At 52.9% G+C, this 26,756-nt stretch overlaps 1 protein-coding gene across 1 annotated transcript; it reads right to left on the minus strand.

Annotated features, from left to right (window-relative positions):
- Nucleotides 1–6,561: 6,561 nt before the first annotated feature.
- Nucleotides 6,562–23,054, minus strand: PLA2G4D (phospholipase A2 group IVD). The gene is made up of 20 exons (XM_040968441.1): nucleotides 23,025–23,054; nucleotides 22,861–22,933; nucleotides 22,576–22,712; nucleotides 21,905–22,036; nucleotides 21,376–21,416; nucleotides 21,054–21,096; nucleotides 20,044–20,107; nucleotides 19,750–19,880; nucleotides 18,986–19,096; nucleotides 18,819–18,856; nucleotides 18,518–18,653; nucleotides 18,087–18,223; nucleotides 15,918–16,140; nucleotides 10,684–10,801; nucleotides 10,101–10,238; nucleotides 9,768–9,875; nucleotides 9,438–9,635; nucleotides 9,016–9,182; nucleotides 8,322–8,508; nucleotides 6,562–7,657 (listed from the first exon to the last, which is right to left on the minus strand). The coding sequence occupies exons 1-20, from the start codon at nucleotides 23,052–23,054 to the stop codon at nucleotides 7,425–7,427; spliced, it is 2,445 nt and encodes an 814-aa protein (XP_040824375.1). The 3' UTR covers nucleotides 6,562–7,424.
- Between the last annotated feature and the right edge of the window lie 3,702 nt (nucleotides 23,055–26,756).

The following is a 26,756-nucleotide window of genomic DNA, read 5'->3' on the forward strand; positions in this document are numbered from 1 at the left end:
ACACACTTAGTTCTTCACCAGAGTAGGAAACAAGGACTGAAGAGGCCTCAGAATTTCCTTGCTGGTAGGAACAAAACAGAGAACCAAGGCAAGAAGGGTGATTCAATACACAGTGTGGCTCACATGGCAGCGTAGGAACCCCTTCTGAGCCCTAGCACCCTGGCATGGCAGGCCTTGGAGAGAGTGACTGTCAGGTGCCAATATTCAGAGCTAACGCATCGTAGTGGGTCTTAGCCAGCAAAACCACATGCCTCAGAGGAATGAGGCCAGTGGGTGTCTGTCCTGCAAAGCCCTCTAGCTTTGTTCCTTGACAGGAGGTCAAGGAACACGTCAGGTACCAGGTTCTGACAGGAGACCAGGGCCAGGTTGTCCCGGTCGCCAGCAGAAAGCCAAAAAGACAACCCAGGGGCCGGTGCTGCCGGACCTCATCAGAGCTGCCTGCTGAGCAGTCAGCTCCGGAACAGTTTATGGCTCAACAGTGACACCATGTGGCATGAAGAGTAACAACAGCCACAAAATGGGCTGAAAAGTTTGACTCCTGCGTAGGTCCAGTTTACTCCCCTCAGGACTTTAACAACCAGCATCCCTGGGAAGTGTGGCTAGCAATAATGAGAGAAATCCGGGGAGAAAAGAAACATTTCCAAATCAGATTGGTTAAAAGCTCAATGTCAGTGAATGTGATAATTTAAAAGCTTATCACCTCAATCTCAACTCCCAGCTAGGAAGTAGTCACACAGCATCTCCCCTGGAAACTACTCCTCAGCCTTCTGTCCCAGGAAGGACTGTGTCACACCCATGACATCAGAAGAACACTCACCCCTCCCTGATGGATTCATGATACTCACACTTTGTCCAACAGAGAAGGCTCCATGTCTTCACCGTGTTGGGAAGTAGCCATGCCATCCACCTGTTGCTCCCTCACGGGTATCAGCCAAACAAGCTTAAGCCTATAAGCTACTTACTACCTCGCCTAGCTGGGAAGATGCCAACAGACCTAGAGAAAGGAAAAAAATGAAGATGCTGACACATTGAGGAAGAACACAGCGAGGACTGGAACGAGTCAGCACTATCCTGCTCTGGTCTCCCTGACCCCCGGCTTCTCATAGCCCATCAGCCTCATCCTCCACCCAAGGGGATGGGAGGCTCTGGCAGCCCAAAGCAACCCCAATGTCAAAGGGAGATGCTTTTCAACAGGCATCTTCATCCCAGGGGAGGATGATGATTAGCTTGCTTAAGTTATGTGTGTGCCTCCTGGCGCCAGGGAGATGATGTGCCGAGACAGACCCATGCTGGCCACACCTTGGTTCCTGAGGCTGCTGCCAGACAGGAGCTAGAGAAGAGAGAAGAGTGATGGAACCACCTACTGGGCAAGCACAAATCAAAGGCTACAAAAATCCATCCTGGAGATGCTGGCACCCCCGGGCTTTTTTTTTTGTTTTGTCTTATTTTAGCAAATTTTTAATTGACGGATTCTTCAAAAAGAAAATGAAATTAAAAGACAAGTCTATTTTGGTGCAAAGAAAAATTTGAAAGCCATACATATGCTCTTTCGCAATATGCATTTTCCGTAAACTGTTTTGACAGGTTTTTTATCAGTTGCAGTGTCTTTGACTTATGTTCCCCAAAATTCATCTGCTGGAGACTCAGTACTCAAAGCCGTACATTAATGGTGTCTGCAGGTGGGACCTTTGGGAGTTAACTGGGTCTTGGGGACTCAGTCTTCATGAATGGGCTATCACCATAGTGGACCACTTGGATTGTCTTTTGGGAGCCCTCTCATCTTGTAATGCCTGGAGACTTTGCAGGGAGCTGCCAGCCAGGAGGTGCACAGCCCATAGGGCACCCCCCTCCTCATTAAACTTCCCAGCCGCTAAAACGATATGAAATAAATTTGTCTTCATAAATCACTCAGCCTCAGATGTTCAGTTATCACAACAGAAAACAGCCTAAGATGCCACTGACTACACCTGCGTAGCCAGCATCCTGATCAAGAAGCAGAACACGGCCAGCATCGCAGAGAGTCCACTGTACTCTACTCTCCCTGCTCTCCTCCCCTCCACTGTGAAACCACTGAACTTGGATCACTTTTGTTACTTGACATGCATGGACCAGGGCAAAGCCAGGATTCAGGAACTCCATCTTGGTCCATGTGGGTAGCACGGGTATGTGGGCTGTCTTGTACTACCTTCCCAATGCATCAGTAGGAAAATGGATCAGAAGTGGAGCAGCTGGGACTTGCAATGGCACTCTACCATGGGATGCTGGTATTGTAGACAGTAGCAAAACTTGTTGTGCCACCATCACGGTGCTGGTCCCTTTCCTAAGCATGCATGTCTTTTGAATTTTGCTCTGTATTATGTTCTTCTTTAAATATAACTGCCAGTTAATATATAAGGCTGCCACATTAACTTTTTAAAAAGATTTATTAAACTTTTTTTATTGGAAAGACAGACTTTACAGAGAAAGAAGGAAACATAGGCAGAGATCATTCATCTGCCTGTTCACTCCCCAAATGGCCATTTCAGACAGAGTTGAGCTGATCAGGAGCCAAAAACTTCTTCTAGGTCTCCAAAGTGGGTGCAGGGGTATAAAAAATAAAGTCATCCTCCACTGCCTTTCCAGACCATGAGCAGGGTGCTTGACTGGGAGTGGAACATCAGACAGGACCTGGCACCCATATGAGATGCTGGCGCTGCATGTGAAGGTTTAGCTTGCTGAGCCACCACACCAGTCTGAGCCACTTTGATTTAAAGGTAGATATTATAATGGGACCAGTATTGGGGCATGGTGGGTTAAATTACCACCTGCAGCACCATATATTCAGTTCAAATCTTGGCTTCTCCACTTCCAAAGCAGCTCTCTGCTAAAGGTGCCTGGAAGAGCAGCTGAGGATGGCTCCAGCAATTGGGTCTCTGCATCCATGTGGGAGACACAAGTGATCTTCCAACTTCAGCTTGGCCCAGTCCTGGCTGTTGTGGCCATCTGGGAAGTAAAACCAGCAGATGCGAGCTTTCTTGCTCTGTAATTCTGCCTTTCAAATACATAAATTTTTTAAGTGTGTTCGCACCGTGATACTGTGTGCTATGCTCTTGGGACCCAAATACCCTACACTCAACAGGTTTGTCTGCCAAGTTACTTGACAACATGCTCCCACGGTGGTAGCCACCTGAATTAATCTGTCCCCAGACCCTTTGCACAAAGTTATTCTTGCCTTTCCAAACCAGGCATTATACATAAGACAGGACCCAAGTTATATTTGAATCAGTGAACATTTGTGTAAATAAAAGTGCTGCATGCCAGGGAGGGCATTTGATCTAGTGGTTAAGAGGCCAGTTAGGATGCCCATGTCCCACACTGGAGGGCCTGTGTTGGACACCCATGTCTAGCTCCTGACTCCAGTTTCCTGCTAAGGCAGACCCTGTGAAGCAGTGGTGATGACTCAGGTAGCTGTGTTCCTGCTGTTCATGTGAGAGACCTGCTTTGAGCTCTGGCTCCTAGCTTCAGTGTCAGCCCAGCCCCAGCCATTCTGAGAGTGAACCAGTGGATATTTGAGTGAACTCGTCTCTCAAATAAACAAATAAGTTTAAAATATCAAAGTGTTCCATCTCCATGGAGCTGTATCCAATTAGGATTCATGTTCATTTCTAAAATAAAGACAAAAACTTTAAAGTAATAACTACCGCGTAACACAAAGTTATGCTGTGTCAGGTGTTAGGCCAGATTCTTCACATACTGGATTCTGTGTAATCCTTCCAGCAAAGCTGTGGAGATGCTATTGCTGCCTCCTTTGGCTTAAAGAAGCTCAGTTATCATTTCAAGGCACAGAGGCAGGATGTGAACCCCAGCCCTCCCCCACAGTCAAGATCTTTTCCACCTTCTTTGATGGAATGCGCTAAGCTGCTCCACACTCACACAAGGTTCCTTTCTATAGACAAGCCCCCTCCCTCAGGGAGTGCTGAAACCAGCCAAGGATTTGCCCTTTCTCCAGGGATTCTCTGGCTGAAGGTGAATCCTTCCAGCCCAGTTCCTCATCCATTCCCACGAGAGGGACAGGTTGTTTTTTTTTTGACTAGCAGAAGCCCAAAATATTGGTAGGTGCTTACACTGGTCAGGGAGGGTATTACACCCACAGGTGCTCTCTCCACCTTCCTGTATCTGGGCTGGGTCAGGGTTGCCAGTTCCCTGCCCCTGCTTCCCTGCTCCAGGTCAGCTGTGAAGTGGGATGAGCAGCTTGCCCCAGAGCCACTGGAGCCTTCTCTATTTTCTGCTGTGAAATCCCTCCCCCCATCTCAGAAATTCCTTCAGTTTCAAAAAGCTACCCCTCTCTCCCCCTTTGATCTTGGGGAAGTCGGGCACAAGCCCTCCTCTCAGCCTCTGGGCTTCCGACATGCTGCCCAATTTGAGATGCCCAGAGTTCTGCCCTGGAACTGAGGTTTGTCAGGTGCGTGTCCTGCCTGTAGAAATACAAGCAGCCCAGTTTGTGTCTCCCACCTCTGGCTGGCTCTCTGAGCAGTCACCAACTACAACCTCAGGACCTAGCTGCAGCACAGTACTTATCTCATTGGGCTGCAGAGGAAAATAGCACAATGGAAAATGCAAATGCTTAGCTGTGCTCAGCCTACAGGGTGTGCTGTCAGTGCCACCATCGGCATGAGCCTCCGCCCCTTGCACACAGGGCTGGACAGGTCTCTGAAGTCTTTGACGAGGAAATGCTTTCCACACACAATTGAATATATCACATCTACAAGATGAGAGGTCATAAAGTATATATCCTCAATATGAACTCGGGCCCCCTCTCACTCAGCTTAAAATTGAATATTATCAATGCTGTTGAAATTTCTGTGTGGGTGGGCACAGCTAATTGGTTATCATTTCCTCACTTTTTGTTAGGCTCACTATATATTTAGTTGTAATCCTAAATAACTTGCGGTAAGTTTAGGCTCTTGGGGTACAAATCCAGTCACACTCTCTTTTTTCACTCTGAGGTTCTTGCCTGCTCATGTGTGAAGCCATGGTTCATTTCTGATTCTTGCTGTACAGCATTCCATTCTTAGAATGGACTGTCATTTATCTATTCGCTCCCCTACAGTGGCACTGGTGCTGGTTTTCTGCCAAAACACATGATGTGGCTGCAGACTTCTGCCTCCTGGCACGCACATCCGGGGTCACTGGAGACTGCCAGTCTAATCTCGCCATCTTTTGACTGGCGGTGCCATGGCAAAAAGCTCTCAGGTTTGCTTTTTGTTTCCGTGTTGGAATTCTGAACCCAACACTCTCTTTTCCATTTAACATTTTTTTTTTTGGTAGTTTATTCTAGCTTCTTGAAGGTGAGTGATATGGAGCCTAGTGCAAAAGAGACCCAAAAGGGAGAGTGGGCAGGACTGGCACAGGAAGAACATTCTGGAACTGACCGTGCAGTGGTTCGCAGAGGGACTGGCTTGACCTTAAATCGACACTTGACACGGCGGGTGTCTCTCTGTCTCCAGGCTTGGCCCTCTGTCACAGCTCCACCCTCTCAGACTTCCCTCCCTCAGAACGAGAGGGCAGCAGCCTCATCGGCCTCACTTCCACCCGGCCGCCTCAAGGCCAGACACAGAGCACGCGCACGTCCATCCCCTGCCGAAAGCCTGCTGGCATCTCATTGGCCGTTCCGGGTCACCTAATCATTTCTAAACCAATCACAGTGATCAAGGAACTTCAGCACCCGCTGTTCTGATTGGCCAGGCCCAAGCTACCTAGCCTCCTCTTGAATCGGGGCGGAGTCAGCCGGAGCCCTGGGGCGCGTGTGCTAAGCGGGCGGACAGGCTTCCCGGGCTTCCCGGGCTCCACGGGCTCCACGGGCTCCAGGGGCTCCACGGGCTCCTCGGGCTCCTCACGGGGCAGCGGGACGCTGTTCCCTGAAGGAGCGAGGAGAACCACAGCCAGCCCCGAGCCACGTGTGTCCGTCGCGTCCTGGATTTGCCGTGTGACCTTGGACAGGGCATCTCACACCCTACAGCGGATGTTCAAGCTGACCTGCAGGTCTGCCGGGTCTTGCCTGGAACCCTGGCTGTGCGGACCCTGGCTGCGTCGTTCTCCTCTTGACCACTCTCGTGCCTTTTACCTTCAGAGCTGGAGCTGACGGCTTTAGGACTCCACACGCCCACGCTCCCACACTCCCATTCTCGTAGCCTTCCTCTAATGTAGTCTCAAACACATCAGCAGGTGCTCCTCGGTGAGCCCATGCTCCCGCACCCACGGCCAGATGTCTCCTTGAAGCCATCTTCCGAGCCTTGTATGGGTCTTCACTTTCCTTAACCCTCTGAATCAGATCTGTCACAGAACTGGTCTCTTTTCCCCTTTAGAGATTCACTCTGTCTCTGGTTCTCACTGACTTCCACGATGTGACTGAGGGAGGTCCCATGAATGTGGGAAGCAAATGTGCCAGCAATAATACAAAAAGGGTTCCAATGCCATGATCAAGTGGGATTTGTCCCAGGCACGCAAGGGTAGTTTGATATCCAAAATCAATGAATGTAAAGCCACATACAGAATATAGGACACGATCCACATCTGTTTCAGCAGAAATAAAGTCATATTAATCAGGCAGTCAATAAGCCAGGGAGAGAAGGGAACTTCCTCAAACTAAAAAAGAACAATTAAGGGAAACCCACAGTGAGTCAGTATCACAGTGAACAGTGAAACACTTTATGCTTCTGGCCTGTAACAGGAATGAGACAAAAGCCATCAGCTCTTGCCACATCTATTCAGCATTGTTCTGGAGAGCCTGGCTGAGGCAATTAGGCAAGAAAAAGAATTAAAAGACATTCAGATCTGAGAAGAAGTGAAACTATCTCTAATGGCAGATAACATGACTGTGTATAAACTTTTCCAGGGAATTCACCAAAAAAGTACCAGAGCTAGTACAGAAAGTTCAGTGAGACTACAAAATACAAAACCAATCTACCAAAGTCAAATGCATTTCTATAAAATCACAACAAACATTCCGAAAGTGAAATTTGAGAAAATAATTCCATTTACAGTAGTATTCAAAGAGTAAAATATTACGGGGTAAATTGAGACAGAGCAAGGTGCTAGACTGGGAGGAGGTGGCGGATTGGGAAGGAGAAAGAGAAGAAGGAGAAGGAGAGTGAGCAAGGTATGCTGGGAGTCTCCATGCCTGAAGCTGCCTCAGATGCATGAATGTGATGCTGTGGAAAGCTCGTCTGCTAGGACCGCCATACACTGGCCTGGAGAGTTTCTTCTCAACTTTTCTCAAGGCAGGGAGGAACAAAGGGGGAACTCTGGAGGGAGGGCAGGAAGGGTGCAGGCCACTCTGGGCAGCGAACCCAGCAGCATGGCAGAGCCAGGGAACTCCAGAGAACTGGATTCAGCCCCTAGCCTCTGGAGGGACAGCGTGTGACCCTCAGGGTTTTGGGGTCTCATCAGCCTGAGGTCTGGGTGCCTGGAAGCCTCAGCTCTGAGGCCCGGTGCTTCAGCGCGTTCCTCAGGGCCTGCAGGATGATGCTCTGGCTGCTGCACATGTTGTAGTCGCTGAGCTGCAGCAGGCGGTCAAAGTCCTCCTCCCTATAGGTCATGTTGAGCAGGGCATAGGGGGAGGTGGGCCCGGTGAGATCCACTTGACCAGCCTGGAGCTCTGTGGGGCGGCGCCGGATACCTGCCCAGGGGTGGGAGAGGGTCAGGGTCAGGACACTGAGGCCCAGGGCCAAGTTAGGACCAAGCCAGAACAAGGAAGGCAATTCTATTCACGAATAGATTCTCAAAGCTCACAGTGGAAACAAAGGGGTGGCTTTTTAAAGTTCAAGAAGCAGTCTTTACCGAGAAAAAAAAAAATTCTATAGAATTCCAGGATGTGAGCTGAGCACATTAAGATGGAAGTGGGAAGACTGTGGGAGCCAGGAAGCTGGCAATCAAGGCTGCGAGGTGCTTTGCTTCCCACCCAAAGCAGATGGAATTCTGACAAGTGGCTGAGAAGACAGAAGAAGGAGGAAGGGGGCGAAGGTTCACATCTCAGGGTTCCCTAGGGAGAGGCCAGAGCCCAGCCAGTTGGCCTCAGAGTTGGGTTAAGATGACAGAGGCCAGAGGAGCCAGGGATGGCGACAGAGAAGATACCAGCTCCGTGGACCCTATGGGGACGTGGTGTCAGCAGCACAGGCAGGGGAGGTGAGTCTCCTATCTGGGTGTAGGGATGCAGGCTGGGGCCTTACTCAGGGCAGACTGTCCTTCCTATAAGGGGCAGCAGGCAAGGGGTCCCAGACAGAACCTGGGAGGTCCCGGATAGAGCCAGGGTTGACTGGCTGCTGGAAGAGGGGCCATCTCACCGGGGGCTGAGTGGTCCTTGAAGGAAGCATTGACAAGCGGGAAGTGCAGCAGGACAGGGGCCTCGGGGCAGGTGGGGTCCGAGAAGAGGTGGCACTCGCGGGGTTCCTGTTGGTCCTGAGGGCTGAGCTCCACGCGGGGGAAGGGCAGCCCCAGGGCTCGGCAGTACAACTCTGTCTGCTGTAACGCCTGCTGGCAGAGGGTGGCCCAATGGGCAGCCAGGTCCCCACCCCCTTCTGCCACCATCAGCACCCTTGGAGATGCTAGCTCCATCTCAACCCCAGCTTGCTCACTAAGGTTCAGAACACCTGTTGGGTTCTCTTCTGCTCCTGGTCCAGCCCAGTAAGGGCCCCTGGTGACTGCACTGCTGCTTGGCAGACACAGCCCTGTGCCTCCCTTCCCTCCATCACACATACACTGGTTGCTCTCCTCCCAACCCTACCCAAAACAACATCACCTAAGAAGTCTGAGGGAGAACATGGAGACATTTGGGCTCTCCTCCCAGCTCTCCTCCTAGTTCCTCCCGATTCACCTGCTATGAGAACCTACAGTCCCAACCCTTCCCAGCCCAGGGCCCTGGCAGGAGCCTGTGAGGAACCAGCAGGAATGGAGCTGGCTCAGAGATCCTACTCCTTGGGCCTGGGGTTTGACCAACCCAGCCAAGCCCCGGGGATCCCATGGGGCGACCAGCAGCACCTCAAAGGGTGAGGATGGAGAGTAGTCCAAGGAGAGAATGAGGTCCAGCCTGCGGCCTGGGCAGAACATGGTGGGACAGCTGGTGTTGATGAAGTAGCTGGCATCCACCAGACAGAGCTGGGGCTCCCCAGGGGTCAGTTGGCCAGGGTTAGAATCCAGCTGGCAGTCTGGTGGGAGAAGCAGGGGACACAGGTATCTCAGCTACCCACTCCTGAGCACATTTAACTCTGTGGATCTTGCTTACCCATGAATATCCCCAGGCTCCAGTCCAGACCCCCCAATGGGATCTTCTCAAGACCATACCCCAAAAGCAGATTCTGTGACTCCCCAGTCCCCATTCAAGGCCTCTGCCAGCCACAGTCTACTCCCACCCAGAAGACCAAGCTTGCTCTACATGGTGACACTTGGCCATAGCCCCTTACCTGCCCAGGTGGAGAAGTCCTGGTGGTTACAGTAGTCCTGGTGCAGCTGCAGGCCCTGGAGAAAGTTGGCGCTGTGCTGGTGGAGCGGCCTGCCTGTCAGGAAGCCCTTGAATGCCTGGGCCAGGGCCGTGCCAGGCTGCAGCCATGATGCCTCCTTCTGCAAGGCAACCTGTGGGGAGGCCGGGGTGCGCTCCGTCTCTGCAGTCAGAGAAACAGATGTTGGTCCAGAGCTGCCTAGAAACACCTGCCCTCTCTTACCCTCCCACCCCCACCTCAGATGCTCAGCGCCCAGCCTCATGCCAGGCTTCCTTCTGGTGTCTCCCCTCCTACCCATGTTCCTGATCTTCTCCTTGATGTGGTACTTCCAGGCCTCCCCGGAGCTGGTGAGGCCATACCAGGCATCCAGCAAGTTCAGGGAGAAAATGTTGCTCCAGATAGCTGCAGGTCAAATCCCACAAGAGACATCAGCCCTGGGCTCCCAGCAGCCTGCCTCCCTCCACGGTCACATCCTTGGGTGCTGATGGGAACGTGAGCAGAGTGAGGGCTCCTCAGGATAGTACTGCCCATGGCCCAACCTTCTTGCCCTGGAAACTCTGCCCTCTGAACCATAGGATGCATGTCTTAGTGGACAACTGGACCAGGGCCTCATGAGGACCCACTTACCTTCCAGGAAGCAGATCCGGGGCTCAGGCAGCTTCTTCATCAGCCGCCCCATGAAGAACTCAGAGCCGAAGAGCTCGGGGGGCACGGAGGCCCCGTACTTCAGGAATCCAACCTCGTAGGGGGAGAACTCCACCCACTCTGATGGGATGCAAGATAGGGCATGAGCAGAATAGGCTGGGGGGAGGAGAGGAGCCTGGCTCTGCCAGGGGCCCAGGACATTTCTCCCAAGCAGGCCTCAGCTGACCAACTCAGCAAGTGTGCAGAAGGCTCGGCTGTGGGCTGTTTCCTGTTACCAGTCCTGGGGCTGCTCTGAATGCCCCCAGCCTTGAGCGCTGGCTCTGCCCTGGCTGGCCTTGGAGCCCATCACACTCACACCCTTCCAGAAGATTGAACAGTTTGGGTTTGAGATTGAGACTTGGGTGCAGGGTGCCAAAGCTTCTAGGTCGTCCTCAACTGCTTTGCCAGGCCACAAGCAGGGAGCTGGATGGGAAGTGGAACTGCCAGGATTAGAACTGGCGCCCATATGGGGTGCTTAGGATCTGGGGAACATGGACCTTGGAGGGTGGAGTGGTCAGGGCTGTACCTTTGAAGTCAAGGGTCTCCAGATTGTTCTCTTTGACATTGAGGCTCAAGTAGAGGGGCAGTGGGTTCTGACCCCGCTCTAGCGCAGCTCTCTGTCCTGACAGCTTCTGGTCCATCACCTGGGGAGAAAGGGTACGAGGGCCTTGGTGAGGCTGGGGACATCAATTCTACCAGGACATGGTCTGGGGTGGGGAGGCAGCTCCACCAGGATCTGGGGGTCCTGTGTGGATGGGTGCAATTCAGGCTCAGTCTTGCACAGTGTGGGGTTGTGCCCTGTTGTTGATTCTTGCCTTCTTGTTTTCTCTTCTGTGGAAACCTCAACCTCTATACTCAAAGGCAAGAACTGTGGCTTGCCCTTATGAGGTTGGAGATTTCCCAGGCCTCCCTGGGTCCTAGCAGTGAAAAAATGTAAAGGGGGCTCATCTCCAGCACCAGCAGGGTCAGTGGTGGGGACTGCCAGGGCAGCGCCTAGGCAAGGCTTTTGCTGCAGGGTTAATACCACCCACCCGGAGCCCATTCCATCAGAGCAAGACACACACCAGGAGTCGTCTCCCCTCTTGGTTTCTTCAGGCTGGATGGGGAGTCTAGTCACACCGAGGGTGTTCCCAGTCGGTCCTGTCAGCTCTCAATACTGCCTAAGGAGTGTGTTAAACCTGCTGATTTGGGGTCTCTTCAGAGAATCAATCTATCAGAAAATCCTTTGGAATTTGTCTTATAAAAAGATCTCCCATGGGACCATTGTTGTGATGCCATGGATTAACAGCTGCTGCCTTGACACCCGCATCCTGTAAGTCCGTCAGTTCTTGCCCCAGCTGCTGCTCTATTTCCATCCCAGCTCCCTGCTAATGAGTCTGGCAAAGCAGTGGACGTTATCAAAAATGCTTGGGCCCCTGTATCCATGTGGGAGAACTGGATTTGGTTTTTGGCTCCTGGTTTTGCCTGTCCCAGCCCTGGTCCTTGTGGTCATTTGGGGAATGAACAAGCAGATGAAAGATATTCTCTCTCTCTCTCTCCAGCTCAGCCCTCGTGATGTAGATGTGTGCATATGACAGTGAGGAAAGGGTGTTGGTTGTCTGTTCTCCAAATCTTTCTGATTGTTAAGCCTGCTTATTATAGAAAACCTGCCCTCTCCTACAGTGACACAATATCTGCCTATGACTGCTTGGGGAAGGGCCAGAATGCCTTTCTACCACTGAAACAGCACCTGGGACCCCTCTGATGGACAGGACTCTCAGGGTCCTGCTGCCCAGTGGCCAGTAGCTACTATGAACTCAGCAGAACACTGAGCACTTAAGGGTTACATTGGAAGTATGGGAGCATGATACATTGATGACCTTGAGTGGCTGTTTTTTGCACATCTATGGAATACACAAAAGGGCATGCAAAATCTTTCATTCAGGACTAGCACTGTGGCACAGAGGGTTACGCCAACACCTGTGATGCCAGAATCCCATATTGGAACCACTATTTTGAATTCAAACTGCTCCACCTCTGACGTGCTTCCCTGCTAACGTGCCTAGGGAAGTAGCAGAGGATGGTAGGTGCTTGGGCTCCTGCTAGCCACAAGGGAGTTCCAGATGGGGTTTCTGGCTCATGGCATTGACTCGGCCCAACCCTGACCTTTGCTGCCATGTGGGGAGTGAACCAGGAGATACAGGTTCACTCCCTCTCCCCTCCTTCCCTCCAACTCACAAAGAAATTTTTAAAAATCAACCCATAGCCCGGGGGCGTGGCCTAGCAGCTAAAGTCCTCGCCTTGAACACGCAGGGATCCTGTATGGGCACCGGTTCTAATCCCGGCAGCTCCACTTCCCATCCAGCTCCCTGCTTGTGGCCTGGGAAAGCAGTTGAGGATGGCCCAAAGCCTTGGCACCCTGCACCCGCATGAGTGACCCAGAAGAGCTCCTGGATCCTGGCTTCGGATCGGCTCAGCTCCAGCTGTTGCTGCCTCTTGGGGAGTGAATCATCGGATGGAAGATCTTCCTCTCTGTCTCTCCTCCTCTTTGTATATCTGACATTCCAATAAATAAATAAATCTTTTAAAAAAATCAACCCATAAAAATGCCTATAAATTTTGCACATAAGATCATTCAAAAAGTTATCATTAGAGGATCAAGTGATAATTAAGTAAAACTATTTTATAGCCTGGGATTAAATCTCATAAACTGAACTGTTAAAATGAGCTTCTTCCACCTTACAGTAAGCAACTGCTGCCTCCAGACAGAACACTCAGCTACTAAAACACGATGTCTTCAAGACACAGCATGAACTTAAACAGTGGATCCAGCAGATCCACAGGCTGGTGACACGGGATTCCAGAGCCAGCTCCGGTTCCTGCTGCTCTGCCTCCATAGCAAGCTCCCTGCTCATGTGCCTGGAAAAGTGGCAGAAGCTGCAAAGCCCCAGCATTGCATCATCAGAAGAGAGAACCAGCAATGGAGGATCTCTCTCTCATTGTGTGTGTCTCCCTCTAACTCTGCCTTTCAAACAAATAAATCTTCTAAAAAGTGCCTTCTCGTTAAAGAAAATTTCAGTTAATTGTGTTCTGTTTTGTAAGTTTAATGCCATTTCATGAAAGTGGACTGGCTGACTGTCATGGACAGGAAGAACCAAGGGCCAAGAGGGGCCACAGTAATTCACAGGGAGGACCAGGGTGGCAATGGGGTAACCGTGCCCCCAGAGACACCAAGGTTCATTATACAAAGCCATGTGTGGAGGCAAAGTGGTGGAGAACCTATCTTGTCAGAATAGCAGAGAGAGCTCAGGAAGAGTCCCAGGAATATAGGGCCCCCAAACATGACAGAAGCAGCAGTGTGAATCACTCTGGGAGAAAACCTTCATCAAATGAACCAGGGAAGGGTCAGAATTGCAGCACAGTGGGTTTATCTTCTGACTGGGATGCTGGCATCCCATATGTTTATAAGTTTGAGTCCTGACTGCTCCACTTCCAATCCAACTTCCTGCTGATGCACCTGAGATAGCAGTGGATGTTGGCTCAAGTATTTAGGCCCCTGCCACTTTCATTGGAGATCTAAATGGAGTTCCAGGATCCTGGCTTTGACCTGGTCCAGCCCTACCTGCTGCAGTCATTTGGGGTGTGAACCAGCTCATGGAAGCTTTCTCCATTTATACATTTCTCCATAGATAGATAGATAGATAGATAGATAGATAGATAGATAGATATCTGGCTTTCAAATAATATATTTAAAGACAAAAAGTAAATGAACTTGGGAATTCTGCTGTCCATATGTGAAAGCAGTTAAATTCCCATTTGCATGATACCTACAGATAAATTCTGGATGTATTATACAGTCTTATTCACAAGAAAAAAAAAATAATCTGGGCTCAGTGCGATGGCTCAATTGGCTAATCCTCCCCCTTTCAAATGCCAGGATCTCATATGGGGTACTCCACTTTGAATCTAGCTCTCTGCTTGTGGCCTGAGAAAGCAGTAGAGAATGACCCAAATCCTTGGGACCCTGCCCCCACATGGGAGACCTGGAAAAGCTCCTGGGTGCTGGTTTAGATGAGCTCAGTTCTGGCCATTGTGGCCATTTGGAAAGTAAACTTGAGGATGGAAGATCTTTATCTGTCTCTCCTCCTCTCTGTAAGATCTACCTTTCAATAAAAATAAAGGAACTTTCTTAAAAAGAGAAATAGACCATCTTAAAATAATGAGCTTATTTATTGGAAAGGCAGGGAGACACAGATAGAAATGTGTCCCAGCTGCTGCTGATTCACTCCCAAATGCCTTCAGCGGCTGGGCCAAGGCCAGGCTGAAGCCAGGAGCCAGGAGGGAACTCAACCCAGGTTCCACACTGCAGTGGCAGGGCCCCAACTATTTTGTTGCCCCTCAAAAGCAGAGAAGCTGAGATTCTCCTCCAGGCACTCCACTACGTGGTGCTGGTGCTCCATCGTAACCATTGCATCAGATGCACTCCTCAAGCAGCCAGGCTTTACAACTAGTGTAAGAATACACAGGATGGTATCCTACAACTCAGGAGAACAAAGGTTACCCAAAGCACAGACCACAAAGAGAAGAATAAACTATATTATATTAAGATTATCCACCAAGGCCACTATAAAGGATTGATAGTCAAAATTAATATTTAAAAATTAAATTTTAAAAGTGAGAAGAGATTTCAGTATGTGATTCATGAAAAAAAGAAAAGAACCCTTGAAGATAAACCTGAAAATATGGTCAAATCTCAATCAAGCAAATGCAAATGCAAAAAAAAAAAAACTGCAATGAACTTCCTTTCATACAACAGATGAATCCTTCCCATGGGAGTTAATGCCCTTGGAAAACAATTTGCTGATGGCTAGGGAAGCTGGACATGCATAGACCCAGCAGCCCCATGAGTCAGGTACTACCTACCTGTCTTCAGTGCTGAGGGCACTCTTATCCATGTGTCCATTGAGTCCTGCACAGAACTGTTCACACAGGGAGTGGGCATGTGGCCCAGTAGTGAAAATGGCCACTTCCTGCATGAGATACCTGGGCTTGATTCTGGCCCTGGCTCCTGGCTCCTGGCTCCAGCTCCCTGCCATGCAGATCCTGGGAGGAGCAGTAACTGAATGCCTGCCAGTGACTTGAAAGACCTTGACTGAGTTCCTGCTTTTGGCTCCAGCTTTGGTCCAGCCTTGACTAGTTGAGTGAACCAGTAGAGTGCTCTGTGTCTGTGCTTCCCAAATAGAATTGCTTATACAAAGAATATCTTGTGTATCTTCAACATGTGTAATAAAGGTGCATATAACAAAGGTATATAAAATAGATATCACAGATATTCATAAGAATATATATAGAGAGAGATTAGATAGATAGATAGATAGATAGATAGATAGATAGATAGATAGATAGATATGATAAACCTGAAACTGGGATGGTAGTTACCTTGGGCACTACAACAAGCTTCCACCACACACTAACATTGGATTTCTTGTCTGGCTCCAAAACACAGACCTCTATCACTGCTCTGAGGATGGAGGGCAGTAGGGTGATAGAATAAAAGCAGCTCTTGCAAGCTCCCTGATCCAAACAACACAAAAACTCTGCTTACTTGATTGACACTAGTGGGTCCCTAGCTCTTGGGAGATCCAGAAACTTCCTCTGTGTGGCAAGTAATTGGATCACCTGACCCAGAAAGTTAGCGCCCACATCCCTTAAGAAGGGGCCTCCATTGCTCCAGCCCTGCAGGTGCACACTTGTACTGTCCAGGGCATGCAGGGTTCCTACCTGGCCGTGCAGCATGAACTCCAGCACCAGGGCCCACAGGTCCACGAAGGTTATGGGGTGCCCCTGCTTGGCTCTCAGCTCTAGCTCCTGCTTGTAGCTCGCCAGGCGCTCTGGGGAGAAGGCGTCCAGCTTGCTCTTGGCCAGGTGCTCCCGGGCATGGCTGATGGGTCCCTTCAGGTCCTTTTGTGACCACTCAGGGTCCCCGTACAGGTGGGCCATTGCCCTGGGACAACAAGGCACAGGTTAGTAACAGGCAAGGCCCAGCTTGGGACACTGCAACCCCGCCTTGCACTTACCAGCTGCCCCCAGCATGCACTCCAGCTACCAAAGTCCTGGCTGTCTGGAAAATGTGTCAGGGCTTTTCTCCCACAGTGGTGCTAGTCACTTGTTTAAGACTTGTTTACTTATTTCAAAGGTAGAGTTACAGAGAGAGAGAGTGTGCACGCATGCGAGAGAGCATGTGTACACCCTTCCATATGCTGGTTCATGCCCCAAAATGGCCAGAGCTGACCCAAGTCAAAACCAGGATCCAGGAGATTCTTCCAGGTCTCACAAGTAGATATAGGGCCCAACCACCTGAGCTGTGCTCTGCTGCTTTCCCAGGCACATTACCAGGGAGCTGAATCAGATATGGAACAGCCAGAACTGGAACCAGTGCCCACATGGGATGCCAGTTCTGCAGGTGGTAGTTTAACTCACTGGACCACAATGCTGGGTCCCAGTGGTAATTACTTTTAATGGAGTATGAGCCACATACACAACTAATGATCAACACACACACACACACACACACACACATACACACACATACACACACACAATTTAGGGAGAAACCAGCAAAAATTAGCTTGAATACATTTCATAAAATACATGTAACAGTTTATCTTGTAATCACGGAATTGGTATAAAAAGTTATTGACTGCACGTGTACTGTTTTCCAAACTGAGTCTTCAGAATTCACTGAGGATACATCTCAGTGTGGAGAGCCAGGGCTAGTGGCTACCATCCCGGACCACCCTGGACCCTACTCCCACCTTCACAAGCCAGTCCTTGAAGCCTCTGTGTGCCAACAGCTGTCATCTGAACTCCTCTGAGGGGCATACCTCTGTTACTCCTCCCAGGCATGTTCAAAGAATGAAACTAACAGGAAAGTGTCCTGCCTCTTCATAGGCAGGACAGGTGTGGAGGGAGGCAATGCTGTCTTTAGGTCAAAGCACCATCTTCTGACTCCAATGTCCTTATTTGTGCTGTCTCACCAGACCGGAAACTACCTCAGACCAACTGAAGTTAGCATAACTTAAAAATAATAGTAATAAAATAAAACAAAGAAATCCTCCACCTGCAGCACTGGTTGATAACTCAGATGGGTGCTAGTTCTAGTCCCGGCTACTCCACTTCTGACCAACTTCCTGCTTACAACCTGGGAAAACAGAGGAGGATGGCTCAAGTCCTTGGGATCCTGCACCCACATGGGAGACCTGGAGGAAGCTCCTGGCTCCTGGCTTCAGATCAGCTCAGCTCTGGCCATTATGGCCATTTGGGAAGTGAAACAGCAGATGAAAGCTCTCTCTCTATAAATCTGCCTTTCAAATGAAAGTGATAAATATTTTTTAAAAGACATTTATTTTTGGCCAAAAAAATTTTTTATGTCTATGTCTAGATTTTTCTCATAATGTGTCTTTCCTGAAGTTCATAAAATAAACTTGTCTCTGAACTCCACTTTCCATGAACTTTCTGAAGACCCCTTGTGCCTGTGAGGGGCTTACGTGGGCTGTCCCTCTCTGGGCCTTTGGAATATGGACTCCATTGCACCCATATTGGAGATGAGTCAGCTGACCCTGGCCTGCAGCGGTGCCACCAGGCCTCCCACTCAGCTTCTTCTGGATCAGCCAGGGTATGGTTCCTCAGTGATATCACAGACCCTCCCTACCCCACTAGCACTCAAGCAGGCCTTCCCTACAGTATGCGCCTCCATTTCAGGCAGGCCATGTGGCACTAGACCGCACAGCCCCCACACACCTGGGTTTCCCAGTACAGAGTGTCCCCCACCCCCGGCATTGCTGCCCCTTTTCATGACCTCCCCTCTATATCCTAGTGCCCAGGCCCTCACCATATTGAGCCTGTCCCCCATGCCCCCCACCCCCGCAGCCCCAGCACCCAGGCCCTCACCATGTTGAGCCTGAAGTGCCACTGAAGTAGGTCACGCAGTCCAGGAGGCCCAGCTTCTGCAGGGCCAAGAGGTGGCCATAGAGCGAGGTCATGGCCCTGGCGCCTCCTCCTGTGGCCACAATGCCCACGACAGGAACCTGGACCACATGCAGACACGGGCTGCTGTCTCTCCAGAAGCCGGAGAAGCAGCCACCTGCCTCACCCAGGGCCCTGTCCCTGTGCTCTGCCACCACAGAAGGAGCCTCTAGTGTTAGCACCAGTGGCCAGCCCCTCCCTAGAAAGTGACAGCTTCCAGCTTGGAACACTGCCCAAGGGGGCTAAATGCCTACAGCTCACCCCAACCCTGGGGCATCTGCGGAGGGCGTGGGAATGTCACACTCCCATGAGGCATTGGTCTCCACCCCCGCCCCGACCAGGCACAGCCCCCAGACCTCATCCTCCTGCAGGTCTCTGTCCAGCTGCAGCACCTCCTTCAGGGCCTTGGCCACCACCTGCTTCCGCCTGCTCAGGAAGGCCTGCTCCTCTGTGCACAGCCCGCAGCCCAGCCGCACGGCCAGCTCCTTGGGGCTGCGGCAACAAAGAACTTGGGGTTCAAGGGGCACCTCCCTGTGCCAGCTACAAGTGAAGTGCACACCAAGCTGCCCAATAACCTCCCACCCCAACCCACCCCCCAAGACACCCAATTCATGGCATCCCCTTCCCAGCCCCCCTCTAAGTAGGATTGTCCCTTACCAGCCTCCTGCCTGGAGCTGCAGCCTCACTCCTGAGGCCTGAAATCAAAACAGGAGACCCTGCTTGGTATGTTCTAGACCTTGAGCAAAATGTGGATATCCCCTGGGGCCTTGGGGCTCCCCACTTTCACCCTCGCTGCCACTTCCGGCCCAGTCTAAGCCACTCACATTTGTAGCAGGAACATGCACAGTCACCTCCTTCCCCATGGCCAGGGACTTCAGTGGCACAAGGAGGCGCCCAGCTGAGTGGTGTGAGTTCCAGCCACTGCTCGTCAAGCCCTGGAGGGAACCATTCCTTGGTTTACAGAGCCAATCTTTACTGAGAATGTCTACACTGAAGACAGCAGTGGCGCAGTCCCTTTCTGGGTTTGCAGAAGCAGGTGTACCAATGGCCACGACTAAGGTGGGGACAGAATAAATTGAACACATAGAAGCCGACACTGTGTGAGGGTGAAGTCATTGCTGTGACGGAATCACAATCGGCAAACTGGGAAGCAGCTGTGATGGGGAGCCAGCAGCGAGACACATCAGAGTTAACCACAGGCGGGCTCTGGGTGCTCTGCTGGAACAAACGGCCCTGGTGCAGGGTTCCTTGCAAGAAGTGTCTGAGCTGAGGCGCAGACCAGGCATGGGGAAGGGGGAGCACTTGCTGCGTTACAAGAACAAGGATGGCTGCAGCACCCAGGGAGGGGGGAGCAGGGAGCACAGTGAGGGGGCCTCAGGGTGCGACAGACCCCCGCTGTGCAGAGCCACTGGACTGCACACTGGACAGCTGGCATACCATCCCAGCCCCACGCTGAGACCCCTGAGAACAGGCGTGTGTGTGGTGGTGGGGGGGGGTGGGATGGCCGATTGGGGCGTAGGGACAAGGGCACCTGACCTGGGCAGAGGGAGGGACAGGATCGTGGGGAGAGCGCAAGGTCAACACCCACCCTCAGGCACCCACTCAGCTCTGCATCTTGAGCCGCCAGGTAGTGGAAGCAGAAAGCGGAGGCTGTGCTCAGGGCGGCCGTCTGTGTGTCTTCGTAGGACCCCTTCAGTTCCAGTTCCAGCTCGGCCTGATCTAGAGAGAGAGGGGGGTCGCTGGCATGATATCAGCATAGCCTGGAGGGCCCCTTGGGCCTGGATATCCTGCAGTAATGTGTGGCATGGAGCAGCCCAGGCAGCCCGATTCTGTCTGAGCAGGACCCTGCTGAGGCCCCTGTTCCAGGCTGAGCAGATCTCACCTGTGACTGCTGAGACACTGCCGGCTCTGTCCACACGCACATCCAGGCAGGCCAGCTCTCGGGCCTAGGACACACAGCACGTGGGCAGAGGGCTGTACGGGACAAGCTGAGGTCTCCTCCTCAGCCTCATCCCTCTAAGTGCCACTGTCCCAGACACACCACATAACACAGGACAAGTGAGTGCCCCATGAGACCAGGAGGCCAAAACCTTCACCCTGCCTCCAACCTGCCACTACAGCTGCACTGCTGTTCCCAGGGAGCCTCATCTCCCACCTGCCACCCCTAGCTCACCTGAGTCATCTCTGAACATCCCCAGCCCCAGTACACTCCAATGCCCCTCCCTGACCCGGCGAAGCAGGTCCTTCTCCATGCTGCTCTGTAGGTGGGGCTGGAGTACATATTTCTAGCTGTGTGTGACGACCCGTCGTCCTAGGGCCACCAGAGTTGGGTGCCCCATGCTCTCTGCAAAGCAGCTGGTTGATAGCCGCTGCCTTAGTGTCATTTTGTGTTAATGCAGGGTTTTAGGAGGTAATGCTGGACCACCAACCAGGCACCTGCAGGTCCCGGACAGCGTTTGCCTCAATCCTGGACTCTCCCTACATTCTCCCAGACACCAGGGCGGCTAGCCCCAACTCACCTCAACTGCTGCCACTCCTGCTATCTGAATCCCAGACCCTGAGTGGAAAGATCCTCAGGCCTCGCCCGCCACCTTGTGGCCATGTCTGTTTACTGCAGCACACTGATGGTCTCCAGGGTTGCCCGCAAATCGCATGGCAAACCCCTCAAGAGGCTTATGACTTTTGTATTAACACTGAGCGATCCTGATCTGTTGCTTCCAGGGAAGGACTCAGAGTGACTCCCTGACAACTTCATCACCATCCTACCCAGCAGCCCCTGGCGCTCCCAGCAGGGCCCCTCCTCCCCCTCTCCAAGTGTCCTTTAGCTTTAGGCTCCTCCAAGCCCCCACCTTCTCTGGCCCCTTGCCCAAGTAAGCCAGGGAAAGTGCTCACCACAAGGACACCGTTGGTGAAGAGGCTTTCTGGACGGTCTGACCTGCAAATGGCAAAACCCCTGAGTCCCACCCCACCAAAGGCATTGGCCCAACTCCTCCCCACCATGTTCCTGCCCATGGGGGTCTCCTCAGCAACGCTGAGGGACCTCGAAGGCCTCATCAAGGTTCAGCCAAAGGAGAAGGACGAAGAAAGAGAGGAGAAGGAAGAAGGCAGGGCAGGTGGAGCCAAAGTGGATGGCGACTCTAATGGGTCCCCTAACCCTGCCCCAGCCCTGCCAGGGGTCTGGTCACTCCCTCCGGGGCTGCATGACAAGACTCACAATTTTTCCATCAGGAACTCTACATCCAGCTCCTCTTGTCCCTGAGGTAAAAAGGGAAGAACAGGTGGCATGTGTGTGTGGGCAGGGGTATGATCCAGTTGACACCCGTCTAACACAGTGTTCTCATCAGCCCCCAGTCACCATGTCCATCCTGCGGACCAGAAGGAAACAGGAGCAGGGTGAGCAGGGCTGCCCCGCTGGCTCACTCATCATCATGTGTACAGAGAACAGACCCCCCAAACTCAGGGACCAGAGGGGCACAGAGCCGACGTAGGCCCAAGGCTTCCCGAGACCTGCTCCTGGTCAAATCTCCCCAAATGACGCCCTCATCACCCACCCGCCCCCCCGTGGCAGCAGGGGTGAGGGATCCTACGTGGTTCCAAGAGTGAACATGGGGGCTGGCAGCCACCTGCAGAGCACAGAGCTCCTGTGGGCAAGCCCCCTGTGTCATTGCCCAGGTAAGCCTTTTTCCCTGCTGCTAATAGACAAGCACCCCAGGGAGGTGGGACCCAGAGCCCTGCCCACGCACCTGGAGACTTGAAGAGAGGGTCTTGCGGAGCCACTGGCCAGGGGGGACATCTATGACATCATAGAAGAACTTGGAGCAGATGTCGTCCTCCGTCACTGAGTCCTCGTCGTAGATGCTCAGCTCCAGAACATTCTAGGGACCCAGAACAGCCACCGAGCACATGACCCTCCCACTTGCCCAATAGCACACCTTGGCAGGACAGTGATTTGAGGTCCAAAGCCAGGAGAGACGATGTGACGACAACCCCAGGACTTGCCTACTTCCAAACAGCCACAAATCTTGCCAAGCCAAGATAAGGGAATCCAGCAAACACTCTAGTTTTCCTTCTTCTCCTAGGGTTGGTATCTATCCAAAATCAAAATTTCACCAGACTACATTCTCTCTCCCTCTGTCCTTCCCTGGTTTGGTCAGTTTCCTAAGGTATGCCCTCTGCTGAGGGCGGGGCCTGCAGTGTCACCAGCCCACAAAAGCAGAGACTCCCTGACTGTCCCCAGAGGCCTCAGGAGGAACCATGGGCTGCCAGAGGTGGGTGCTACAGCTGCTTGGCGTGGGCACAACCCATGCAGGCCAGGGAGTCACCCACCTCCCCAATTCCTCCTGTTGAGCCTTGGGGGCACACACACACACACACACACACACACACACACACACACACACACACTGGCCTTCACCTTGACCTGTCTCTGGACTAGGAAACTGAAGGTCTCATTCCACACGGGGTGGCTGCAGTTGGGCACTGTCCTGGTCCTGAACTTGACTCCGGGTGCTGTCGGCAGCTGCAGGATCACGTACGCATCAGCCTCGCTCACTGCCAAAGCCAAGAGAAGTTGAGGTTGGGGCAGAGCCTGCCTCATGGCCCTCCTCCCCCAGGGCTCTCACACTGAGGCCCTTGTGGTGACAGTGTGCCCTCCTGGTCCAGACTAAATCCTGTGGGATCCCAGGGGACAGATACTCACACAGGTCTGCCCGGTGCAGGCTCCGTGCCGCCAGCACCTTCACAGTGAGCCGCCAGCAGGCAGAGGCTTCCCCCTGGAGAGAAACATCCTACTGTAGCTGCCTCATGCAACCTCAGGGCCTGTCTTCTAGGGGTCACACATCTCTTGCTAGCTTGCCTGTTGACCTTGGGGCCCAATGCAGGACTGCAGACCATCTCGGGTAGACTTCTTGGGAATTCTTTCCGTTTGGGACAGGATTACAAGTACAGAGGGCCAAGGCAATGGACACAGGGAGGGTAAGCCCCCAAACTCAGGAGGCTATGACACCCACAGGGCCTATGGGAATGATCAGTTCACCTGTACTGCCTGGGTCAAGAACTAAGCAACTGCAGGAATACAGGAATCAGGGGTGCCCTAAGGGTGCTGTTCTTCCTGGGGCCCAGCTGTGTGACGTTTCCTGGGGACCTTGCAAAGGTCTCAGAGCCCGGTAAGACTAAGGAGCAGTTTTTCTGGAACTGATTGGCCCATAAGGATGGTCTCAGCTCAGCTCACTTGGAAAGGGAGCTCCCTGGGTACTGCTGTTGGGTGGATGGGGGACCCACAGGTCAGAGCCACATCTAGGAGCAGACCCTGTAAGCCCACAGGCCTGCCCACAGGAAGAAGCTTCAGTCTCCATTCCCCACAAGGAACTGTGGCAACATGGCTTCTGACTTGGGGTCCTGCCCCTATATCTTTCCCCAGTAGGAACTGCACCAGTGTCCCTACTGGGCCTGTCAGCTTCCCACCCAGCCCCAGCCTAGCCCCTCTGGCCACACACCCTGCCATGCAGCCTTGATTCTGCCTTCTCAGGATCAGCAGCAGGGTCACCTCTGGCAGGCTTGGAGCCCCAGTTGGGCTCTGGCAGGGTTCAACGACTTCCTGGACACCAAGCCTCATTGCCTCCCCACACTCAAGAGGACAATAGTGGCAGGGATTCACCCACAGGTAGGGACAGGCAGAGGCCACATGGCCTTGCTCCCTTGCTCCTCAGACCAAGCCAGGTCCCACAGCCTTGGGGCCACTGGGGTCTCCCAAGCAGTGTCCCCTCGATTGGTCACTCTGGAGCCAGTTGCCACCCCCAGCACAAGCGTCGTGCCCTTCCCCCTCCAACAGCTTCCCGACCTCCCTGGAAGGTTCCTTTTCCCCAGGCTGAAGTCCTGAGCTCTTCCCCACGGCCGACGGGGAGCACCTAGGACAAGGCATCACCTGGCTGTTATGACAACAACCAGCCTTTTCTGGGGGGAAGACTCCACATGTAGACGTGGTCCTGCTATCCCTTTGCTGTGTGATCCCAGACAAGTCACTAGATTTCTTGGTACCTTCCTCACTTCCCCTACAGTACCAATGACATCAACCTGCCCGAGGTCTCAGCGTTGGGATAGCAACATCAGGTCTGAGCTCACAAGCCCTGTGCTACCCTTGTCTTCTGGAATTTGGCTTTTTGCAGAAACAAGCAACTTCCCCCACTGCCCTGTGGGCCATCAGGCACTAAATCTAAACTAAAGCAAATAAATGTGATACTTCCTCTCTCTCTCTCCCCCCTACCCTGCCCAGGGCTCACATCTCATCAACCAGTTTTGTGAAAGGTTTAGGGCTGGCCCCAGCACTGGCTGAGGGGAATGGGGTCCAAGGGAGTTGAGTTGGGTTGAGCCTCAGACTGGGGTCCACATTATCTGTGACCAAGATCCTGGGGCTTTGGCAGGAAGAGCAAACGAGCCACCTGCCCTTTCCCCTGCTGCCCCAGGTTTGGGGTTGTGGGGAGGAGGAAGAGAGGAAGCTGTGGGCGCAGCCTCTAGCCCTGCTCCTCCCTGAACTGGGCTGAGATGATGTGTAGGAACCACAGGGCAGGCACGTCCCAAACAAGTCCTCAGCGCCCAGCCCAGCCCTGCCAGTCATGCTCCTGCTGCCAGGTCAGGCTCCGGGCTCCTGTGTGCTGGTCAGGCGGCCGGGCTAAGGCAGCGCTGTTGAGGTTCACCTGCTGGGAGAAGCAAGCTGGAAGCTATAAGGTCGAGAACCTGGTCATGAGCAGCTGCTCCTGGGAAAGTGGCAAGGTGCTTCTCAGACGCAGGGCAGACACTGGCTCCCAGATCACAGAGCCACAGGTTTTTTTCTAATTTTTTAAACTCCTGGGGCAGGTCTCAGAGCAGGCAGAGGGAGGAAGAGAACCAGGAAGAGCTGGAAAGAGAGTATGTGCCAGAAAGTATCGCAGTTGGCTGGCTGTTCTGGGGCTGGAAGCTCATGGCAGGAGTGGAGATGGAGCCTGCGACCTCAGGGTCCTCCCAAACCCCCCTCTGGATGTTTCCATGGTGTCTGCATCTGGGATGGGTAATCCTGGCTGCAGGTTGGCCTGAGCTGGGGGAGCAGGTGTTGGCCGCCTACAGAAGCAGTCTGATGCTCCTTGCCCCAGGCTTCTTTGTCCGCCTTGGGCAGTGTTGTAAGGGTTTAGGCCTGGGTCCCAGGGCCACAGAGCTAGAAGCCAGGTATGGTCTCTAAATGAGCCTGCCCCACAGCCACCATCTGGGCACCAGCAGAAGCCTGAGGGGCCAGTCTTCTGGCCTTGGTCAGTGGATGCGAGATCTGGGCTGAGGGCAAGTTCATTACGGGGGCAAGGAGCAAGCAGCCTGTTGGCCTCTTTGGCAGGGTGCAGCTATGTAGCTCCTGTGTCTGACGGTCACCAGTTAGCATTAGACAGGAACTTGAGTGCACGAGCTCCCAAGACAAATGGAGCTAGCCCAGGCTCCAGCTAGTGCCGCGAAGCCCACCAGCCTGTGGCAGGGGGTGCAGGCCTGCTAGATCTCCCCTCTGACATGCAGGCCTGACATTCTCTGATATGGAGCTTTGATTGTTTAGAGAGAACACAGAAGGATCCCTAAGGGTGCAGCTGCCTGCTCATTGAGGGTGCCTCATTCATGGGTCCCAAGATCCTGTTGGTCTCCCACACCACCCGCTGTCCATGCCTCCTGCCCTGCTTCAGTCTCTGTGGAGACGCCAGCCCCCTGCAGAGACCAGAACTGGCAGGACTCCAGTTGGCCACATTTCTGCCCATGCACCCTGGCCCCCACCCCACTCCCAGCCCCAGTGATGCCCCTAGACTGGGCAGCCCCTGTTACCTGGTGAAGATGGTCAGGTGACTGGCTCTCCATGCTGACCCTTCCAGCTCTCTTGCCAAGGTGCTGGCCCCCAGGCTGGTGGCTACAACTGTCCCAATGGGATGGGACCTGCTGTGAAGGCGCCAGGCTCCTATAAACAGGCCAGGACTCCACCCTGAATGGAGCCCAGCACCCTCCCGGCTCCCCTGAGAAGCTGTGTCAGACAGCATCTGCAGAAACCCTGGCGAAGCTCCAGGCTCCACGGAGACCTGGAACATTGGGACAGAGGACTTCGCCCCGTAACCCAGCCCCACCCTGCCTGAGCTGGGCTCATCACTGGAGGCCAACAGGCAAGCCAGAAACCCTGGGCATCTGGTCAGCCAGGAACCCAAGCTATGAAAAGGGCAAGAGCCCTTGTGGTGGCCGGCCCTGTGCTGGTGCCTCCCCATCACATGCCCCCCACATTACCCCCTCAGCAGACCCTGGACAGCTGAACCTCTAGTCACAGTGTCACCTTCCACTGGGCCCTCAGGCCCTCTGGTTGGGCTGGCCCAAGGAGTTGATGGGATTTCTCCAGGAACTACATGGCCGACTTTGTAGCTCCTGGTCAGGAAACGCTCAGCTTCTGGGACATTGTGGAAGGAACTCTGGGTAGCCACCTCATGGTGCTGCAGTGATGACAGGATTTCATTTTGCTGTCAGTAATGATTTTCCTTCAAGGCAAATGAAATCGAATGCAGGTGAAATATTTACAAATGTAATATTGCAGGAACTTAACAGAAAGTTAAG

This window comes from Ochotona curzoniae, unplaced genomic scaffold (genome assembly GCF_017591425.1).
Source record: "Ochotona curzoniae isolate NIBS_2020 unplaced genomic scaffold, NIBS_Ocur_1.0 scaffold_4701, whole genome shotgun sequence".
Lineage (NCBI taxonomy): Eukaryota > Metazoa > Chordata > Mammalia > Lagomorpha > Ochotonidae > Ochotona > Ochotona curzoniae.